At 43.8% G+C, this 19539-nt stretch overlaps 1 protein-coding gene across 1 annotated transcript in view; it reads left to right on the top strand.

Annotated features, from left to right (window-relative positions):
• Window positions 1-649: 649 nt before the first annotated feature.
• The window catches only part of LOC311138495 (endothelin-converting enzyme 1-like), a 28951-nt gene continuing 10061 nt past the window's right edge, over window positions 650-19539 (top strand). Inside the window, exons 1-6 of the mRNA XM_084173199.1 lie at window positions 650-1124; window positions 5455-5593; window positions 11011-11223; window positions 12358-12482; window positions 12734-12880; window positions 18206-18271. Of these exons, the coding sequence (XP_084029325.1) occupies window positions 999-1124; window positions 5455-5593; window positions 11011-11223; window positions 12358-12482; window positions 12734-12880; window positions 18206-18271 (816 nt within the window). The 5' untranslated portion in view covers window positions 650-998. The remainder of the gene's footprint in view (window positions 1125-5454; window positions 5594-11010; window positions 11224-12357; window positions 12483-12733; window positions 12881-18205; window positions 18272-19539) is intronic.

Here is a 19539-nt window from a genome sequence, read left to right as displayed (position 1 = left end):
GAGGTTAACAGAACACTAGTGGCTGTCCGCTGTGCTGTTCAGGCCTTGTGATACTGCCGGTAGGGTTGACTGGCGCTGTCCATGTACTAGAAAGCTGGGTTTGGTTTGGTAGGAGTGGAGTCTGTGGTTTGGCTGCAGGCTGGTCTAGCAGTTACAGCTGCCTATTTGGTGTCTGGAGGCTGAAGATGCATAGCTGTTGACAGGAGTTATAGGAGAAGGAAACTAAGCTTGGCCTAAGGGGAAGTGTCATGGATTAGATTGAAAACAGGAGAAGAACTAGTACTACACTTTTAAATTATAGCAGTTTACCTAATTACAATGGACATAATTTTTTAAGAAATGAAGGGTAAGGGGTTAGACAGGGTAAGGATTGGAACAATCGACTGTCATGCCTATCGGGTGACGGTAACCCGGGCAACAACTGAAAGCATGACGGAGGGCATTTCCATCCAGACTCCACCCTCTGGTCTTGAAAGTCCTATGGATAGGAGAGTGGGAGTGAACTAACCTACAAAAGTTCCCTCCCTAAATCTATATGAAACCCATCTGTGGAATGCGCACACTCCCTCTCACACTCCCTCACTCTCAGTCACGTAAGTCGATTAAGTCAATGCTCCTTCCTGTTTTTCGCAAGTTCCCTCTCTGTTTTGTTTCTTGTTTGGCTAGGTTGGGCTTAGTTGGAGCTCCAGGAGAGCGTGTACTGAAGGAGGGCTGAGCAGAACAACATAGTTGCTAGAGAGGAAGGGCTGTTTCTTTGAAAACCTTTACAGGACTTTTTAAGCAAAGTTTTGAGGGCGCCCACGAGATTAGCCCCCAGGAGTAGCCGAATGATGCAATGGGGGGTTGTTGAGTAGGGGGCAGGGAGGTGGTGAGTGTGCCTGGGAGGTGGAGGGAAGAGGGTAGGAAACACTGGGGCGCTGAATTTAATATTCCTGTTAAAGAGTAAACGTCACACACATCCTGACCGTAGGAAAGGAAAGGAGAGGGTCTTGAGGAGCATGGAAGCACTGAGGGAGTCTTTTCTGCATTTGACCTTTCAGATGTCCACGTACAAGAGAGCCACTCTGAATGAAGATGACCTGGTAGATTCCAACAGGGATGAGATCCACCCCTCTGGCATGCAGGTAGGCACAACTATTCCTTCGTATAAAAATAATGGAAGAGCTCTGACACATGCCAAGTCTGTCTATACGCACTCATTCTGCTGCTTCTGTTGTTACGTTATGATCTGCTTGCATTGAATGACAAATTCCATTCCAAAGAAATGAATAAGCATTGAGCTAATCAAATTCCAGATATTCTATTGTCTTTGTGAGGACTTTGAGCGTCATGGTATTTCCTGAGAGCCTGCTATTCTCTGTCAGCCATGTGCTACATTTAACATTGAGGGCTACTTGAGGAGAAATACTATAATCTGCTGATGCTGATACAGTATCTGTATTTCTGGGTGCTTCAAAACGCTTGGATAATCAGTTGCAGAGCCCATCCTACAGAACAGATGTCTCAAGTTGCATGTGTTTCTATAATATTTGACAGGCAAGGAGGAGCTCACTGCTTGTGGTATCCTAGGTTTCCTGTTGATACAAAGTCTGTCAGATTAACACTAAAGTTAATCATATTGAAAACCCATGTGTTCACTGTACCTGCACTGTTATGATAGGATTTTTCAGCCCACAGATGTAAGTATATAAACACACTCCATCTGTATTTTTACTCTCTGCCTAATGGATACAACAGTCTTCTAACCATAGAGATCCTATTAAAGTATTTTAATTCCTAATTCTATGCTTACAACTCTGAAATAACCCCTGTGCAAGATTCTTCTTTCTCCCCTGCACTAAATAGTCACCAAGAACCACTCATTTTTAACAGAGAAACACTACATGACCAAAAGTATGTGGACACCTGTTCGTCGAACAGCTCATTCCAAAATCATAGGCATTAACATGGAGTTGGCCCCCCCTTTGCTGCTATAACAGCCTCCACCAGACATTGGAATATTGCTGCAGGGACTAGCTTCCATTCAGCCACAAGAGCATTAGTGAGGTCGGGCATTGATGTTGGCCGATTAGGCCTGGCTCGCAGTCTGCGTTCCAATTCATCCCAAAGGTGTTCGATGGGGTTGAGGTCAAGGCTCTGTGCAGGCCAGTCAAGTTCTTCCACACCGATCTTGACAAACCATTTCTGTATGGACCTTGCTTTGTGCACGGGGGCATTGTCATGCTGAAACAGGAAAGTACAGAATCGTCTAGAATGTCACTGTATGCTGTAGCGTTAAGATTTCCCTTCACTGGAATTTAGGGGCCTAGGCCGAACCATGAAAAACAGCCCCAGACCATTATTCCTCCTCCACCAAACTTTACAGTTGGCATTATGCATTCGGGCATGTAGCGTTCTCCTGGCATCCGCCAAACCCAGATTTGTCCGTCGGACTGCCAGATGGTGAAGCGTGATTCATCACTCCAGAGAACGCGATTCCACTGCTCCAGAGTCGAATGGTGGCGAGCTTTACACCACTCCAGCCAACGTTTGGCATTGCGCATGGTGGTCTTAGGCTTGTGTGCGGCTGCTCAGCCATGGAAACCCATTTCATGAAGCTCCCGACGACAGTTCTTGTGCTAGCGATGCTTCCAGAGGCAGTTTGGAACTTGGTAGTGAGCGTTGCAACCGAGGACAGACTATCTTTACGTGCTTCAGCACTCGGCAGTCCTGTGAGATTGTGTGGCTTACCACTTTGCGGCTGAGCCGTTGTTGCTCCTAGACGTTTCCACTTCACAATAACAGCACTTACAGTTCACCAGGGCAGCTCTACTCGGGCAGAAATTTGACGAACTGACTTGTTGGAAAGGTGGTATTCTATGATGGTGCCACGTTGAAAGTCACTGAGCTCTTCAGTAAGGCCATTCTACTGCCAATGTTTGTCTATGGAGATTGCATGGTGGTGTGCTCGATTTTATACACCTGTCAGCAACGGGTGTGGCTGAATTAGCCGAATCCACTAATTTGAAGGGGTGTCCACATACTTTGTATATATAGTGTATATCCACTATCCACAACTGATTAAGTGGGAGAAAGCAGAACAACACACTGCACCTACTGTGGAATGTTGACAAACGTATCAGTAGATAAAGGTATATTGAAGACACTGTTGCCTAACTTTTTAGAGGCTGCAACAACAGTAGCTACGTAACTGAGAATCATAACAGGTTATACATTGGACCTGCGCTGTCTGAGTCAATGGCTTCACACATGTCTGGCTAGAAGTCTGTTATACTAGATAATTAAATATATAGGGTTAAATATTTCCATTTTACTTCAGCCAGCTCTTTTCCTCCTGCTGAGAATCTGAGCTTCCTCTGAAATCATATCATTCCTAACATATTTTCCTTTGGCTAAGAGGAGAAATAACATATCCAGAACGTTTAATCAAAAAAACTATTTTTCTACCATCACATTGTGCAGTGGTTTTTACTGTGAGAGTCTGCGATAAAGCACAGACCTCAACCACACTGACTTGGCAGAAGTACCTTCTCAATTGCACACAGAAATACAGATTAAAGTTTTTTTTAAACACCCAAACCTCTGAAAGTGGGGGGTGGCAGGTAGCCTAGCAGTTAAGAGCATTGGGCCAGTAACCGAAAGGTTGCTGGTTCGAATCCCCAACCCGACTAGGTGAAAAATCTGCCGACATGCCCTTGAGCAAGGTACTTAAATCTAATTACTCCTGTAAGTCTGCTAAATGACTAAAATGTAAATGTAAAAAATCAAAGTCTGAAGGATTAGGAACCCTGTTGCGGCTTTGGCACCAGGGCTGCTCACATTCAGTGTGACATTTGAACTCTTGCCTTAGCTAATGGGACTAAATCTAATTCTTTAACAGGTCTGGGATAATTGGTTTTCACAGGGTGTGTAAAGTTCAAAGTCAGGGGAAACCACACTAATTCCTACAGTAATTGAGCAGATCCTGCGCCCAAATAAGCTTCTTATCACCAATGAATGCCTATGTACACAATAACAAAAGAAGGACCAACATGAAAAGTTTACTGCTTTACAAATGTAGTTTAAGAGCGACTGCCCCTAAAAAGCAACTTCTTGTTTTGAAAACGCCTATGTGGTATCGATATGAGTCAGATACATTTATTATAGTGTAAAAATGTACTACAAAGTGTAAATAGGAGAATTTTGGTCATAGTCAGTCTTGTCCAAAATGGAGATTTGCGAGATAGGGGGAAAAAATTGTATGTCACGGAATGAAGGGTACCGTAGCAGTTTTCCTTGGGTTGGGTTTATTTCAATCCTGCCCACAGCTGGCAGCACACAAGTAATCATCAATTCGGAGAGCAGCTGCACATGACCTATCGGGTAATGCCCATGGTCAATTTGGTTTGACATTCGATATCCCTATGGGGCTAGTTAGGGATCATCAGTAAATGACATAGGACAATATTTTAAAATGTCAATAGCTCAACATTTATATGACTTAAAAACCTCAAACAACTATAAATTGTAGAAATTCATATAGAAATATTGAAAGTTTTTAATGATACAACTAAAAGATGTGCAACATGAAAATATTGTTCCATTTACATAGTGTAATTTATTGATGGTCCCCCCAGAGATAGGCTCTCCAATGTCAAACCAACATTGCCATGGTTGCGCACCAGCTGGCTGAAGCTAAATGGCGACTTCAAGACACAAGGCCTGGTTAGACTGTTTCAAATTATCTGGAAGGGTGAGTGACTGTGTACTGTTTAGGCAGAGTGAATGTACAAACGCTTGACACATGCTAACACACACACACAAGAGACACCCACATTAAACCATCCCCCCAAGACCACTCTTGTTTGGATTCAGTCATGGCTGCTGCATTTCTTAATGACCAAGCTGAAAAACGAGGCCAAATCGTTTTCACAGTTTCCCATGGATAATAATGACATGTTTTCTGTGGGGCCTGTGTTTTTATTTTTCTGACTGATGGCTCTTTCAGTTAAAAAACATGACAATGTCGTAGTTCATCCATTGTGGTTAGTGCTCTGCCTTCCCGTTATCTGGGGCAGAGGCACAATGCATTTTAATGATACCTTCTGAAGAACTAGAAAAGAATGAACAAAAGATGAATACATTACCTTCATATAGAGGGGTGTTGAAAGGCGATATGGTATATAATCTGTTATTAAAACCATGCGAGTCATTTCAACCATAACCAGGACATTCACACAGTACTAGCCCCAGTGCCTCTGTGGTATTGAGTGTATCATCTCTGACCAGACAGAGGATACCATTCATCATAGGATCATAGAACATAGTGGTTTGTTTGCCTGAGTACTGTGGTTAAGGGTGACTTGTGTACCAATCTTTGTAACCTTTACTCACATAACCAGTGTATGTGTATCTATGGAGATGACACTGTGGTGCCCTGTGCTCATTGCAGTGTGTGTGTGTGTGTGTGTACAGGTGACACTGCGACATGGTCCTGGTCCCAGGTGTTGGGCTGAGAAGACACACACTGAGCGGAGGCTGTTGGTCCTAGTGTGTGCACTGTCTGTTGCCTTGTTCTTCTCGCTCATCACTGTCGGGATCTTCTACAAAGAGAGTGAGTGACTGAGATTATTAAACCTGATTTGGCTAAATAATCCTGAGAAGAGAATTGACCAAACACAACCTAGGGTTGCTCCTTCATGTTCATATAATCTGCCAAGATTTTCTAAGGTACAAATCTTTACTGTACCGTCTGTATTTTCTCAGCTCAGTATTAATTTCCTTGTTTTTTGAAAAGGGAACCAAATGCCACTTCCTCATATTCAACCACCTATCAGCCCACACGACAAATCACTGTCGTCTGTTATGTGCTTTTACTAGACCATTCACCTTTCCACTCCTTTTATTCAGCTATAATTTTAATCATTGATTAAAAAACTAAACTTATTGTCCTAAAAAAACAGCCTTAAACATGAGACAGAATGAGAATGCACTAACTAGACTTTGGGTTATGAATTGTTATCCCTCTAAAAATATAAACATGTTTTCCACATCCTTTCCCAAAATAACACAAAGGGAGTTGCCAAATGCCCCTGGGCTGTCCCTCAGCTTTTGCAACTAGTCCCAAATTCCAGAGAACTTTCTAACAAAATTGTTATCCATCACCTTTCAGTCCAGTGAAAGGGAAAGAATACTCAGTGAGCTCAGTTTACACTCCTGCTTCCACAGCCAGTTAAATATATGCCAATCACGTCAAAGCCAACAAATGCCCATCTTAGAATGGCAGCAACGGACAATGGCCTGCTGAGAATTTTCCCCAACCGTGCTGCGGCATTGTCCATGAGTGAGGGAACCCAGAGAGAGGGGCCTGGCTGGGTGATTGATACCCTGCACCTGTGGAGCACATTCAGGTGTGACAGGTACAGTGCATTCGGAAAGTATTCAGACCCCTTATTCTAAAATGGATTAAATAAATAAAAATCCTCAATCTACACACAATACCCCATAATGACAAAGTGAAAACACGTTTGTAGAAATGTTTGCAAATGTATAGAAAAAATAAATATAAAAAATACCTTATTTACATAAGTATTCAGACCCTTTGCTATGAGACTCGAAATTGAGCTCAGGTGCACCCTGTTTCCATTGATCATTCTTAAGATGTTTCTACAACTTGATTGGAGTCCACCTGTGGTAAATTCAATTGATTGGACATGATTTGGAAAGGCACACACCCACAACCGTCTATATAAGGTCCCACAGTTGACAGTGCATGTCAGAGCATAAACCAAGCCATGAGGTCAAAGGAATTGTCCGTAGAGCTCTGAGACAGGATTGTGTCGAGGCACAGATCTGGGGAAGGGAACCAAAAACTTTCTGCAGCATTGAAGGTCTCCAAGAACACAGTGGCCTCCATCATTCTTAAATCCAAGAAGTTTGGAACCACCAAGACTCTTCCTAGATCTGACCGCCCGGCCAAACCGAGCAATCGGGGGAGAAGGGCCTTGGTCAGGGAGGTGACCAAGAACCATCTGGAGATGGGAGAACCTTCCAGAAGGACAACCATCTCTGCAGTACTTCACCAATCAGGCCTTTATGGTAGAGTGGCCAGATGTAAGCCACTCCTCAGTAAGAGGCACATGACAGCCAGCTTGGAGTTTGCCAAAAGGCACCTGAAGGACTCTGACCATGAGAAACAAGATTCTCTAATCTGATGAAACCAAGATTGAACTCTTTGGCCTGAATGCCAAGCGTCACATCTGGAGGAGACCTGGTATGGTGGTGGCAGCATCATTCTGTGGGGATGTTTTTCAGCGGCAGGGACTGGGAGACTAGTCAGGATCGAGGGAAAGCTGAACGGAGCAAAGTACAGAGAGACGCTTGATGAAAACCTGCTCCAGAGCACTCAGGACCTCAGACTGGGAGAAGGTTCACCTTCCAACAGGACAACGACCTAAGCACACAGCCAAGACAACGCAGGAGTGGCTTCGGGACAAGTCTCTGAATGTCTTTGAGTGGCCCAGCCAGAGCCTGAACTTGAACCTGATTGAACATCTCTGGAGAGACCTGAAAATAGCTGTGCAGCGACGCTCCCCATCCAACCTGACAGAGCTTGAGAGGATCTGCAGATACGAATGGGAGAAATTCCCCAAATACAGGTGTGCCAAGCTTGTAGCATCATACCCAAGAAGACTCGAGGCTGTAATCGCTGCTTAAGGTGCTTCAACAAAGTACTGAGTAAAGGGTCTGAATACAAACCGTGCCAATATATCCTCCAAACACCAGCTTCGAGGGCAATATCATTTTTATACAACGGGTTACCAACATATTCAAATAATAATTTACATATTTTCATTAATGTTATTTTGATAACTTTATTCATACTATTTGAACCTTCCACAAGATATAGTCCCGACACAAATCTAGGGTTGCTACCCAAGCCGGCTGGTCGTTCGTTCTATCGGTTCGGTTGCCAGAGACACAACCTTTTTGTTCTGTATCCAGTCGTTCTTTCTAAATGTTCCATTGCCATACTGGCTGACAATGTTCTTATCCCTTGCTTGCTAGCTAGCCAACTACAGCTAACTTAGTCACGTCAAACATTGCAGCCAGAATAACAACAAAGTAGCTGCATTTGTGTTTGTTTAAGCTGTGTTCTATTGACATTTATTTGGATATATCCATAACAATGAGCTAATGATGTGTAATTTTGCGTGGCGTAGAAAATGTGCTCTCTCGTCAGGACACTGTTGTTCAGAGGAGCTAGCCAACAACACAGCTAACACAATCACTTCAAACAAAGCTGTAAAGACAGCAAACTAGCTGCACTTCGTTTGACCTGTTTTCTATTGATAGTTCTTTGTATATATCCGTAAATATGATGCCGATTCATGATTTCGACTGGCTGAGAAAAGCTGCCTGCCTTTCTGTTTCATCCCAACTCCCGACACGTTCATTACTATGGGACAGCTGGAGATCGAATTTGAATATTGAAACAATGTTGCAAATGTCGGAGAGACAGACAAATCTCCGCTGTTGAAAACTAAATGTTAGTCTAAAAGAAATGTGAGAATGTCTAAATGCTTTTTATAGTGGCGATCAAATTTATAAATTGCCTTGCTGGGCTGATGAGACAGTGGATTGCGCAGTCAGATGGAACAGAGTAAATATGCATTTCCAGGGGCGCAACTTTCACTGGGGATGGGGGGGGGACATGTCCCCCCCCCACCCCCACACACACATTTTGAAATGGCATTTTTGTCCCCCCCAGTTTTAACATTTCAATGTGATACAAAACAATGCAACGGTGTGCTTTAGGACCATGTGGACGCCTCCGAGCAGTCGGGTAGGATGTTTGGAGTGTTTATCCAACTGAAAAAATTTACACTACCGTTCAAAAGTTTGGGGGTCACTTAGAAATGTCCTTGTTTTCGAAGGAAAAGCAATTTTTTGGACCATTACAATAACATCAAATTGATCAGAAATACAGTGTAAACATTGTTAATGTTGTAAATGGCTATTGTAGCTGGAAACGGCTGATTTCTAATGGAATATCTACATAGGCCCATTATCAGCAACATTTACATTTACATTTTAGTCATTTAGCAGACGCTCTTATCCAGAGCAACCATCGGTCCTGTGTTCCAATGGCACGTTGTGTTTGCTAATCCAAGTTTATCATTTTAAAAAGGCTAATTGATCATTAGAAAACCCTTTTGCAATTATGTTAGCACAGCTGAAAACTGTTGTGCTGATTAAAGAAGCAATACAACTGGCCTTCTTGAGACTAGTTGAGTATCTGGAGCATCAGCAATTGTGGGTTCGATTACAGGATTAAAATGGCCAGAAACAAATAACTTTCTTCTGAAACTCGTCAGTCTATTCTTGTTCTGAGAAATGAAGGCTATTCCATGTGAGAAATTGCTAAGAAACTGAAGATCTTGTACAACGCTGTGTACTAGAGAACAGCGCAAACTGGCTCTAACCAGAAGAGAAAGAGGAGTGGGAGGCCCCAGATCACAACTGAGCAAGAGGACAAATACATTAGTGTCTAGTTTGAGAAACAGACGCCTCACAGGTCCTCAACTGGCAGCTTCATTAAATAGTACCCGCAAAACACCAGTCTCAATGTCAACAGTGAAGAGGCGACTCCGGGATGCTGACCTTCTAGGCAGAGTTGCAAAGAAAAAGCCATATCTCAGACTGGCCAATAAAAAGAAAAGATTAAGATGGGCAAAAGAACACAGGCACTGGACAGAGGAAGATTGGAAAAAAGTGTTATGGACAGACTAATCGAAGTTTGAGGTGTTCGGATCACAAAGAAGAACATTTGTGAGACGCAGACCAAATGAAAAGATGCTGGAGGAGTGCTTGATGCTATCTGTCAAGCATGGTGGAGGAAATGTGATGGTCTGGGGGTGCTTTGGTGGTGGTAAAGTGGGAGATTTGTACAGGGTAAAAGGGATCTTGAAGAAGGAAGGCTATCACTCCATTTTGTGGATGGCGCTTGATTGGAGTCAATTTCCTCCTACAACAGGACAATGACCCAAAGCACAGCTCCAAATTATGCAATAACTATTTAGGGAAGAAGCAGTCAGTTGGTATTCTGTCTATAATGGAGTGGCCAGCACAGTCACCGGATCTCAACCCTATTGAGATGCTGTGGGAGCAGCTTGAACGTATGGTACGTAAGAAGTGCCCATCAAGCCAATCCAACTTGTGGGAGGTGCTTCAGGAAGCATGGGGCAAAATCTCTTCAGATTACCTCAACAAATTGACAACTAGAATGCCAAAGATCTGCAAGGCTGTAATTGCTGCAAATGGAGGATTCTTTGATGAAAGCAAAGTTTGAAGGACAATTATTATTTCTATTAAAAATAATTATTTCTAACCTTGTCAATGACTACATTTTCTATGCATTTTGCGATATTTCCTATTCAAACTCATTTGATGTATGTTTTCATGTAAAACAAGGACATTTCTAAGTGACCCCAAACTTTTGAACGGTAGTGTATGTCCCCCCCACTTCTAAAACCAAAGTTGCGCCCCTGGGCATTTCAACATCATAGATTTAGCAGGTGGTAACTTGTGGAATAGACATTGGTTGGAATGCGGTTTTAACCCATCAGCATTCAGGTTTAGATCCACCCGTTGTATAAAGTGGGACAATGACTGACAGTGACCTCGTCTGTGACACAACCTCTCGAGGGGCAGCCCTTCTCTCCTCTATGGAAACTCCATCTATCTATTTTTCACTGTTTATTTCAAGAGCTTAGAGAGAGAAGTTATTTTTCTGAGGTTATGTTTTGGCAGTTACCTGTAGAAAACAATGGTTTCCAGATGGTCTGAAAACACCCATGTGCGTTTTCGATCTCATTATATATTTTGGATGATTTATTTAAAGGCCCTGAAATATACTAGCTGTTTAAGCAAAGAGATAGTGTTGTCCAACTGTTGAGGCTAAAGTAGCAGTGTCTGTAAAATATATTATATACAGTATGTTTAGCTGCTTGTCCCACTCCCTGTTGGCAGCTCACCCTGGCATGTGTCGGACGGAGCCATGCGTTACTGTGGCCAGTGCTGTGATGGGAGCCATGGACCGCTCTGTGGACCCCTGCCATGACTTCTACAACTTTGCCTGTGGGGGATGGGTGAGGAACAACCCCCTCCCTGAGGGAAAGTCCCGATGGGGTCCCTTCAGCAACCTATGGGAGCGCAACATGGCCGTCATGAAGCACCTGCTAGGTAAGGTTCCTCCTTAGGGGATAGGGAGTCCTTAGCTGCCCCTCTCTCCCTAAACAACCTAGAGAAATACAAGCAAAAAGTTATGGCCTAAACTAAAAGTAGAGCATGCGTGATTTATTTTAGAATGCATTGTTGGGCGGGTTGTTTGCTTTGACATCTCGCTCAATTAGAAAGAGTCTCTTTTTGCATTTTATTGCTGGCACTGTAGTAACACAAAACAAAAATTGTGTCATTCACTTTTTTCTAGCTAATTTCAATTGGAAGAGGTAGCTTAGGGTTGAGGCTTTACCATACATGCTAAATTAGACCAATTTATCCACTTATGGAAACAACCTCGCTATAAGCAAAGATGATTGGCGATATGAACTATCCTGCTAGCATACAGTTACTGCTCTGCCTGTCCCGTCCTTTCCACCTGCCTCGCTCTGCTTGCTCCGCTCACCCGCTTCTGGTGAGTTTAGGCTTTATTGCCTCACTGTTCTTTCTACAGGTGTGTTATAGTTACGTTCCCCAGCAAGAAAACCAAACATTTCGCTCAAACCAAAGGGGGAACTAACAAAGAGTCACTGACCAACAACCAAAATGAAACCGGTGGGTTTCTGAAAAACACTCATGGGGGTGTCCACTGAAAGTTGACTAGCAACAACAACTGGGACCTAAAAGACACCCACCAGGAGCGCCCACTACATTTGCCCAAAAAGAGGCTAACAAAGAAAAACCCACACCAAACGTAAAGACAGGAACCAAACCAAAAAGTTGAGCAAAATGAACAGGGAAGATCAGATAAAGGATTGTTTGTCTAGAAATCAAAATATTGAGCACCAACTAAAGGTGATGACCCTCCACATCTCTCAAGACAACTGGAGCACTGGGCCAGTCACTCTTAAATAGCACCTGGGCCAGCACTGGTGAAACACCTTCCCACTAACGAGATGGCAACCAGCACAGGTGTAGCACATACTGACTAACGAGGTGTCACCAATCTGTGCGCCCTACGTGCTAAAGAGCTATACGGGCTGAAGTCCAACCTCAAAACATAAATGGAAAAACGAAAGCCAGTAACAGTTATCCTTTCATTGTTATGTAAGAGAAGTTTGGAGAAGACTTAACTGTAAAACATGTTGTGTTTGGCAGAGAACACCACCATGAAGGGGCTGAGCAAGGCTGAGGAGAAGGCCCAGAGGTATTACAAGGCCTGTATGAATGAGACTAAGATCGAGGAGTTAGGGGCTAAGCCTCTACAGGAGCTCATCAATCAAGTGAGTTCTCTCCTCAAGAGGCATCCTCATCTAGTCGTCTGACATGGCCCTATGTAGCTATAATGTCACGTTTGATGTGCTAATAGATGTGTAACGTATTCTTTATGACATACAGTAAATGTAAATAGTTACATACATTTATTTTTTTTCATTTATCCTTGATGTATCCATTGCCCTGATATTAAGGATCACAACCTCTCAGGTTTTAAGTGAGCCTCTCTCTGAAGGAGATCATACATTTTATTTTTCAGATGGGAGGATGGGCCCTAACTGGCTCCTGGGACAACAACAATTTCCAGGAGATTCTACGCACTGTGTCAGCCAACTACCACTGCTCCCCCTTCTTCACTGTGTTTGTCAGCACAGACTCCAAGAGCTCCAACAGCAATATTATCCAGGTGAGAGGAGAGCCAGTGGCCCCAGTGGCTCCAGGCTCAGACAGTGGCCCCAGGCCCAGACAGTGGCTCTAGGCCCAGCTACTCCCACAGGCCTTCTCCTAACTTATTTAGCTTTTGATTTACATTCCTATTTACATTTGGTAGAACATTAATCAAACATCACTTATCCCCAGATCTGCTCAGAGAGGATTTACAGTGGGGAAAAAAAGATTTTAGTCAGCCACCAATTGTGCAAGTTCTCCCACTTAAAAAGATGAGAGAGGCCTGTAATTTTCATCATAGGTACACGTCAACTATGACAGACAAAATGAGAAAAAAAATCCAGAAAATCACATTGTAGAATTTTTAATGAATTTATTTGCAAATTATGGTGGAAAATAAGTATTTGGTCAATAACAAAAGTTTCTCAATACTTTGTTATATACCCTTTGTTGGCAATGACACAGGTCAAACGTTTTCTGTAAGTCTTCACAAGGTTTTCACACACTGTTGCTGGTATTTTGGCCCATTCCTCCATGCAGATCTCCTCTAGAGCAGTGATGTTTTGGGGCTGTCGCTGGGCAACACAGACTTTCAAATCCCTCCAAAGATTTTCTATGGGGTTGAGATCTGGAAACTGGCTAGGCCACTCCAGGACCTTGAAATGCTTCTTACGAAGCCACTCCTTCGTTGCCCGGGCGGTGGGTTTGGGATCATTGTCATGCTGAAAGACCCAGCCACGTTTCATCTTCAATGCCCTTGCTGATGGAAGGAGGTTTTCACTCAAAATCTCACGATACATGGCCCCATTCATTCTTTCCTTTACACGGATCAGTCGTCCTGGTCCCTTTGCAGAAAAACAGCCCCAAAGCATGATGTTTCCACCCCCATGCTTCACAGTAGGTATGGTGTTCTTTGGATGCAACTCAGCATTCTTTGTCCTCCAAACACGACGAGTTGAGTTTTTACCAAAAAGTTCTATTTTGGTTTCATCTGACCATATGACATTCTCCCAATCCTCTTCTGGATCATCCAAATGCACTCTAGCAAACTTCAGACGGGCCTGGACATGTACTGGCTTCAAATCAAATCAAATTTTATTGGTCACATGCGCCGAATACAACAGGTGCAGACATTACAGTGAAATGCTTACTTACATCCCTTAACCAACAGTGCATTTATTTTAAACAAAAAAAGTAAGAATAAAACAACAACAAAAAAGTGTTGAGAAAAAAAGAGCAGAAGTAAAATAAAGTGACAGTAGGGAGGCTATATATACAGGGGGGTACCGTTGCATAGTCAATGTGCGGGGGCACCGGCTAGTTGAGGTAGTTGAGGTAATATGTACATGTGGGTAGAGTTAAAGTGACTATGCATAAATACTTAACAGAGTAGCAGCAGCGTAAAAAGGATGGGGTGGGGGGGCAGTGCAAATAGTCCGGGTAGCCATGATTAGCTGTTCAGGAGTCTTATGGCTTGGGGGTAGAAGCTGTTGAGAAGTCTTTTGGACCTAGACTTGGCACTCCGGTACCGCTTGCCGTGCGGTAGCAGAGAGAACAGTCTATGACTAGGGTGGCTGGAGTCTTTGACAATTTTGAGGGCCTTCCTCTGACACCGCCTGGTATAGAGGTCCTGGATGGCAGGGAGCTTTGCCCCAGTGATGTACTGGGCCGTACGCACTACCCTCTGTAGTGCCTTGCGGTCAGAGGCCAAGCAGTTGCCATACCAGGCGGTGATGCAACCAGTCAGGATGCTCTCGATGGTGCAGCTGTAGAATTTTTTGAGGATCTGAGGACCCATGCCAAATCTTTTTAGTCTCCTGAGGGGGAATAGGCTTTGTCGTGCCCTCTTCACGACTGTCTTGGTGTGTTTGGACCATGATAGTTCGTTGGTGATGTGGACACCAAGGAACTTGAAGCTCTCAACCTGTTCCACTACAGCCCCGTCGATGAGAATGGGGGCGTGCTCAGTCCTCTTTTTTTTCCTGTAGTCCACAATCATCTCCTTTGTCTTGGTCACGTTGAGGGAGAGGTTGTTGTCCTGGCACCACACGGCCAGATCTCTGACCTCCTCCCTATAGGCTGTCTCATCGTTGTCGGTGATCAGGCCTACCACTGTTGTGTCGTCGGCAAACTTAATGATGGTGTTGGAGTCGTGCCTGGCCATGCAGTCATGGGTGAACAGAGAGTACAGGAGGGGACTGAGCACGCACCCCTGAGGGGCCCCCGTGTTGAGGATCAGTGTGGCAGATGTGTTGTTACCTACCCTTACCACCTGGGGGCGGCCCGTCAGGAAGTCCAGGATCCAGTTGCAGAGGGAGGTGTTTAGTCCCAGGATCCTTAGCTTAGTGATGAGCTTAGAGGGCACTATGGTGTTGAATGCTGAGCTGTAGTCAATGAATAGCATTCTCACGTAGGTGTTCCTCTTGTCCAGGTGGGAAAGGGCAGTGTGGAGTGCGATAGAGATTGCATCATCTGTGGATCTGTTGGGGCGGTATGCAAATTGGAGTGGGTCTAGGGTTTCTGGGATTATGCTGTTGATGTGAGCCATGACCAGTCTTTCAAAGCACTTCATGGCTACAGACGTCAGTGCTACGGGTCGGTAGTCATTTAGGCAGGTTATCTTAGAGTTCTTGGGCACGGGGACTATGGTGGTCTGCTTGAAACATGTTGGTATTACAGACTCAGTCAGGGACATGTTGAAAATGTCAGTGAAGACACTTGCCAGTTGGTCAGCACATGCTCGGAGTACACGTCCTGGTAATCCGTCTGGCCCTGCGGCCTTGTGAATGTTGACCTGCTTAAAAGTCTTACTCACATCGGCTACGGAGAGCGTGATCACATAGTCGTCCGGAACAGCTGGTGCTCTCATGCATGCTTCAGTGTTGCTTGCCTCGAAGCGAGCATAGAAGTGGTTTAGCTCGTCTGGTAGGCTTGTGTCACTGGGCAGCTCGCGGCTGTGCTTCCCTTTGTAGTCTGTAATAGTTTTCAAGCCCTGCCACATCCGACGAGCGTCAGAGCCAGTGTAGTATGATTCAATCTTAGACCTGTATTGACTCTTTGCCTGTTTGATGGTTCGTCGGAGGTCATAGCGGGATTTCTTATAAGCGTCCGGGTTAGAGTCCCGTTCCTTGAAAGCGGCAGCTCTACCCTTTAGCTCAGTGCGGATGTTTCCTGTAATCCATGGCTTCTGGTTGGGGTATGTACGTACGGTCACTGTGGGGACGACATCATCGATGCACTTATTGATGAAGCCAGTGACTGATGTGGTGTACTCCTCAATGCTGTCTGAAGAATCCCGGAACATGTTCCAGTCTGTGCTAGCAAAACAGTCCTGTAGCTTAGCATCTGCGTCATCTGACCACTTTTTTATTAACCGAATCACTGGTGCTTCCTGCTTCAGTTTTTGCTTATAAGCAGGAATCAGGAGGATAGAGTTATGGTCAGATTTGCCAAATGGAGGGCGAGGGAGAGCTTTGTATGCGTCTCTGTGTGTGGAGTAAAGGTGGTCTAGAGTTTTTTCCCCTCTGGTTGCACATTTAACATGCTGGTAGAAATTAGGTAGAACGGATTTAAGTTTCCCTGCATTAAAGTCCCCGGCTACTAGGAGCGCTGCATCTGGATGAGCGTTTTCCTGTTGATTAATGGCCTTGTACAACTCATTCAGTGCAATCTTAATGCCAGCATTGGTTTGTGGTGGTAAATAGACAGCTATGAAAAATATAGATGAAAACTCTCTTGGTAAATAGTGTGGTCTACAGCTTATCATAAGATACTCTACCTCAGGCGAGCAAAACCTAGAGACTTCCTTAGTATTTGATTTTGTGCACCAGCTGTTGTTTACAAATATACACAGACCGCCGCCCCTTGTCTTACCAGAGTCAGACGTTCTGTCCTGCCGATGGAGCATATAGCCTGCTAGCTGAATGTTGTCATTGTTGTCGTTCAGCCACGACTCCGTGAAACATAAGATATTACAGTTTTTAATGTCCCGTTGGTAGGATAACCGTAATCTTAAATCGTCAATTTTATTCTCAAAAGATTGAACGTTGGCTAATAGGATTGATGGGAGAGGCAGTTTACTCGCTCGCCGTCGGATCCTTACAAGGCACCCGGATCTGCGTCCACGATATCTCCGTCTCTTCCTCACGGGGATCTGGGCCTTGTTGGGTGTCTGTAGAATATCCTTCGCAAACGCCTCGTTAAAGAAAAAGTCTTCGTCCAATGCGAGGTGAGTAATCGCTGTCCTGATATCCAGAAGCTCTCTTTGGTTATAAGAGACGATGGCAGAAACATTATGTACAAAATAAATTACAAATAACGCGGAAAAACACACATAATAGTACAATTGGTTAGAGGGCTGTAAAACGGCAGCCATCTTCTTCCGGCGCTGTTATCTTCTAGGCTTAAGCAGGGGGACACGTCTGACACTACAGGATTTGAGTCCCTGGCGGCGTAGTGTGTTACTGATGGTAGGCTTTGTTACTTTGGTCCCAGCTCTCTGCAGGTCATTCACTAGGTCCCCCGTGTGGTTCTGGGATTTTTGCTCACCATTCTTGTGATCATTTTGACCCCACGGGGTGAGATCTTGCGTGGAGCCCCAGATCGAGGGAGATTATCAGTGGTCTTGTATGTCTTCCATTTACTAATAATTGCTCCCACAGTTGATTTCTTCAAACCAAGCTGCTTACCTATTGCAGATTCAGTTTTTCCAGCCTGGTGCAGGTCTACAATTTTGTTTCTTGTGTCCTTTGACAGCTCTTTGGTCTTGGCCATAGTGGAGTTTGGAGTGTGACTGTTTGAGGTTGTGGACAGGTGTCTTTTATACTGATAACAAGTTCAAACAGATGCCATTAATACAGGTAACGAGTGGAGGACAGAGGAGCCTCTTAAAGAAGAAGTTACAGGTCTGTGAGAGCCAGAAATCTTGCTTGTTTGTATGTGACCAAATACTTATTTTCCACCATAATTTGCAAATAAATTCATTAAAAATCTTACAATTTGATTTTCTGGATTTTTTCTCTCTCCATTTGTCTGTCATAGTTGACATGTACCTATGATGAAAATTACAGGCCTCTCTCATCTTTTTAAGTGGGAGAACTTGCACAATTGGTGGCTGACTAAATAAAAAAATTCCCCACTGTACATGCACATTTACATGCTCTTTCTTGTAAAGGAGATGTTAGAAATTGTATGGTTAATCGAAGCTGCAGTATACTGTAGATCCTTTAATACTATACTGTCAAAGCAACAGTGGGGACACAGGCTCACTTTGCTCAGAGCGCTGAAATGTTTCAATGGGGTGTGAGCTGGTAGTCATGTGCTGTTCCTCTTACCTACTGTACAGGTGGATCAATCCGGGCTGGGGCTCCCCTCTCGCGATTATTACCTCAACAAAACTGCCAATGCAAAGGTACTGACAGGCGGCTGCACTATGGCTCTAAGGGTTCAACTGGGTGAATGGGCTTAAAAATTGCAAAAATTGTAGCATGATGAAAGACAGGGTAAGGGAGGACTTAAAATAGATCCGTGCCTTGATACAGAGGCCAGATTAAATTAGGAAATTAACTTTATAAATTGGCACACTATACTGAGAAACTTATCTCGCTAGATATTTATGTTTCAGTAGCTAGGTTTCCATCCAATTGGCGACAGATTTTCAGGTGAATATTCTAAAATGTACATAAAAATAATATGTTAATTTTCCCACCAGAGATGTGTTTCCATCAAATTGACTTGTTGCTGATAAAAGGCTATGCGTGACGATGTAGTGCACATAAAAATAACTTATGCGGTTACATTCCATGTACCGAATTTAAAAAAAAAAAGAAGTTAAATGGGTTTCCATCGTATTTTCAACTCTACTGATGGTTTTGTCACTACAAATGTTATATAGCGAATGTCTTGACACATGCATTCTAGTCAACAGCTCGCAGATACAGTGCGAGTATAGCCTAAATCAGGGGTATTCAACTCTTACCCTACGAGTTCCGGAGCCTGCTGGTATTCTGTTCTACCTGATAATGAATTGCACCACCTGGTGTCCCAGGTCTTAAATCAGTCCCTGGTTAGAGGGGAACAATGAAAAAACGCAGTGGAACTGGCTTCGAGGTCCAGAGTTCAGTTTGAGGGGCCTACATGATGAGATAATTATGGACAAAAGAGCGAGATTATTTTTATTGGTCAAACGGCAGCCAAGAATTGATCATCCTGTCACTAGAATAAGGAGCATCAAGCTCATCACTGTGCACTTTCACCACCCTGTGAAGTTCATCGTAACTTATTTCATCTGTAGCCTAATAAACAGCATGCGTTCCCGAGTCGTAGTGGAAGGACCACACAACTTATCATTGCGTGACTCAACGTTTACTTCGATATGATGGTTATTATATAAATATTTGGTTTTGTCTACATTTTTTTGTCGACAAATGTGCTGTTTCCATCAGGCCTGTTGTGACATTTTTTTATCCGACATGTACTTTACTGGCATAAAAAGGTTGGATGGAAACCTGGTTAGTAGGAATAGAAAACAACCAAAGGGGCAGTATAAAACCCTACAGTATCCCACTTGAACAGAAAATGAAGAAATAATAGAGAAAGAATGTATAGCTCAAGGGATAACGCTCTGCTTGTAATAGTCAGTATTTTCCTAGTGCTGGATTGTGTTTTTAATTGAATTTA

This window comes from Coregonus lavaretus (assembly GCF_964263955.1).
Source record: "Coregonus lavaretus genome assembly, chromosome: 12".
In the NCBI taxonomy this organism is placed as follows: domain Eukaryota; kingdom Metazoa; phylum Chordata; class Actinopteri; order Salmoniformes; family Salmonidae; genus Coregonus; species Coregonus lavaretus.
Note: the sequence above shows the minus strand (reverse complement) of the source record. Positions and strands in the feature narration are given on the sequence as shown.